At 48.1% G+C, this 3,345-nt stretch overlaps 1 protein-coding gene across 1 annotated transcript; it reads left to right on the forward strand.

Moving 5' to 3' along the window:
• Positions 1-887: 887 nt before the first annotated feature.
• LOC123148502 (aspartyl protease family protein At5g10770-like) lies at positions 888-2,401 on the forward strand. Its single transcript, XM_044567926.1, has 2 exons — positions 888-1,041; positions 1,137-2,401. The coding sequence occupies exons 1-2, from the start codon at positions 888-890 to the stop codon at positions 2,399-2,401; spliced, it is 1,419 nt and encodes a 472-aa protein (XP_044423861.1).
• Positions 2,402-3,345: the final 944 nt, after the last annotated feature.

Here is a 3,345-nt window from a genome sequence, read left to right on the forward strand (position 1 = left end):
TTTCTATTTTAAAAAATACATAGAATCCCCACCTTCGTCTAAAAGAACATCTCAGAAAAAATCCTCACCTTCATCTAAAAAAATGTAAAACAAAATTACCACCGCAGCCTACCAGCGAGTGCCACCTTGCATAACCATGCATTTAACAAAAATATCAGAGGTCCTCACCCCCATCTAAAAAATACATTTAAAAAATAATCCACACCTTCATCTAAAACAATTCTAAAAGATTTCTCACCGCGGCCAACCAGCTTGCGCCACGTGGTATAGCTGGTTGGCTGCCCTTCACATGTAGCCTAATAATAATCCACACTCTCATCTGAAACAATTTTAAAAGATTTCTCACCGCGGCCAACCAGCTTGCGCCATGTGGCATAGCTGGTTGGCCACCCTTCATGTCTAGCTTAATAGGTTTAATGTCGCTCGAGGCTTGCTTCGGCTTTATCATTACTTGTTTTAGCAAACAAGCATAGGGTCCAAAATAAGGGGCATTAAAAAAGTTGAAGATTTAACCTAAGTGGTTAAAATTATTCGCAAAAAAAACCCTAAGTGGTTAGAAGTTAGATGTTTGAGTTGGACTCTAAGAATAAATTGCACTCTAGTATCTAGTTACAAGGTAAGAAGTGGACGGTGAACGTACATGACAAAGGAGTGCGGGTTAACTCGAGGAGAGAAAGTATCCTTGTTTTTGTGCTAAGACAACCACGTACGGCTACACCCCATCAATCCTTGGTATAATCTTCGAGCCCATTTTCATTCTTAGTGATTGTTCAGTCCTTGGTATAATCATTGGTACATAGATTCTTGTACGTGTGCTTGGTGTATAAATTTGGGCGTCCTAGCTAGACTGGGTTAAACAAGCCCGTTGTATACTACTGTAACTTCCAATGGCTTCTCCCTTGTTCTTGTGCATCCTCCTGGTCGTATTTGGCAGCTACCTTTCCACCATTTCTGCTGCAGGCAACGACAAGGAAAGCTTTGTTGTGGTGTCAACCAGCTCATTTCAGACACAAGATGTCTGCTCCACCTCCACATCAACAGGTACGTACGTGCATGAATTGAGCATGGCATAATTTTCGACGCTAACCGATCTGCATGTTAGGAACAGTCCTATGACACTCTGATGTTTCTTTTAGTGATGCCGCGGCCAGACCGCGCCGGCGCCGTTGTGCCGCTGTTGCACAGGCACGGACCCTGCGCCAAGTCGCCGTCCACCGACAAGCCATCATCTTTCGCCGAGGCGCTTCACAGAAGCCGTGTCCGCGCAGACTACATCATGAGCAGAGCACTGAGAGGGAGGGGCACCACAACCATCATGGAGGGCAAGGTGAGCATCCCGGCGCACCTGGGCACCTCCGTGGACTCGCAGGAGTACGTAGTGACATTGGGCCTGGGCACGCCGGCCGTGGAGCAGGTCCTCCTCATGGACACCGGCAGCGATCTGTCGTGGGTGCAATGCGCGCCATGCAACTCCACCGACTGCTACCCTCAGAAGGATCCTTTGTTCGACCCGCGCAAGTCCTCCACCTACGCACCCATCCCCTGCGGCTCCGACGTTTGCAAGAGCCTCCAGTCCAACCACTTGGGCAATGGCTGCAGCATGAACGACAATGGCACCCAGTCCCAGTGCGGGTATCGAGTCCAGTACGGAGGAGGTTTAAAGACCAGGGGCGTGTACAGCAACGAGGCGCTCACGCTGGCCCCCGGCGAAGTGGTCAAGGACTTCCATTTCGGATGTGCATACAAGCAGCGCGGCGCCGACGACAAGACCGACGGCCTGCTCGGGCTCGGCGGGGCGCCCCAGTCGCTCCCGGTCCAGACCTCCGCCCTCTACGGCGGCTCCTTCTCCTACTGCCTCCCGCCGGTGAGCAGCGGCACCGGGTTCCTAGCCCTTGGCGCTCCCAGCAACACCTCGGGCTTCTCATTCACGCCGATGACTGACTTCATGGATGACGGAACCTCCTACCTGGTGAAGCTCACCGGCATCAGCGTCGGCGGGAAGCAGCTCCGCATCCCACGGAAGGTGTTTGAGGGGGGCCTGATCGTGGACTGCGGCAATATCATCTCACATCTGCCGTCGACGCCCTACGCTAAACTCCGGTCCGCGTTCCGGGCGGCCATGGCGGCTTACCCGCTCATCCCGAGCGACGACGACGACACATGCTACAACTTCACCGGATACAGCGACGTTACCGTGCCCAAGGTCGCTCTCACGTTCACCGGCGGCGTCACGGTCGACCTCGATGTCCCCAATGGGGTTCTGTTGGATGGCTGTCTGGCCTTCACCGAGTCCGGGTCAGATGGTTACGTCGGGTTCCTCGGCAATGTCCAAATGAGAACGTTGGAGATGTTGTACGACGCTAGGGGTGGTGGACTCGGATTCCGGGCAGGTGCGTGCTGACCCCTCAAGCTATATCTCAATCAGGAGCTAGCTTGCCAAAAAATAAGATCGGTTTGCTGTTAACTTCTCGACTGCTCGACAGTGGGTGACCCGTGTCCGATATTCCGTCGTTGTTATTTTCCGTTTTTGTCCAATTCTATCTTGATGTCATTTGTAATCTGTTCTATCTACTTAAAAAGAATGTAAGGTTTCATCTTTCACTTTTCTTCCCTTTCGTCCAACCTTTCTTGTGTGATAATCAATCATGTATTAATTTGCTTACATTCTGAACCAATTTTACTTTAATTTACCTACCAAAATTCTTATCAAACTATAAGTTAAATCAAGGCATAATTTAATAATTATTTACTTACACAATCGCCAATATGGGCCGATAAATTATAAACTGATGTATTAGAATATTTATACCCGTTGCAATTGTTCTAGTAAGAGGATATGATGTAATAACTCCTCTACATTTTTAAACTCTGCAACTAAGCAAATACATCATATGCAATACCTTGAATCTACCTTAATGGTACAATCCTATACTATGTCAATGCAAGTAAAGTAGTATATCATATCCAAATCCATCCTATTATTATTACATATAAAAAATACTTGATGGGATCACCAGAAAAAAGATAAATAACTTTAAAAAAATCCCACAATAATTAGAAACATCTAGCCTTTAATCCGGTGGGCCTATTTTCGTCAATGCACTAGAACCTTCAGTAGATCTTCATAATCCAGGTGACCCGTACCTTACGCAGCAAAATCACAATAAATCTCATAAGCCAGGTGTACCCTCCACCCTACCCACAAAAAAAACAACCAATCTCGATGATAGTAGGTTGGACCATCCAACGTACACGAGATAATTGCATCTATAGTCCTTGTACCCGCTGGCGATGTCCAACTTAGTCATGGAACTTGCGTATTGCTTCAATACGGTCCCGGTACAT

Source organism: Triticum aestivum, chromosome 7A, assembly GCF_018294505.1.
Source record: "Triticum aestivum cultivar Chinese Spring chromosome 7A, IWGSC CS RefSeq v2.1, whole genome shotgun sequence".
NCBI lineage: Eukaryota > Viridiplantae > Streptophyta > Magnoliopsida > Poales > Poaceae > Triticum > Triticum aestivum.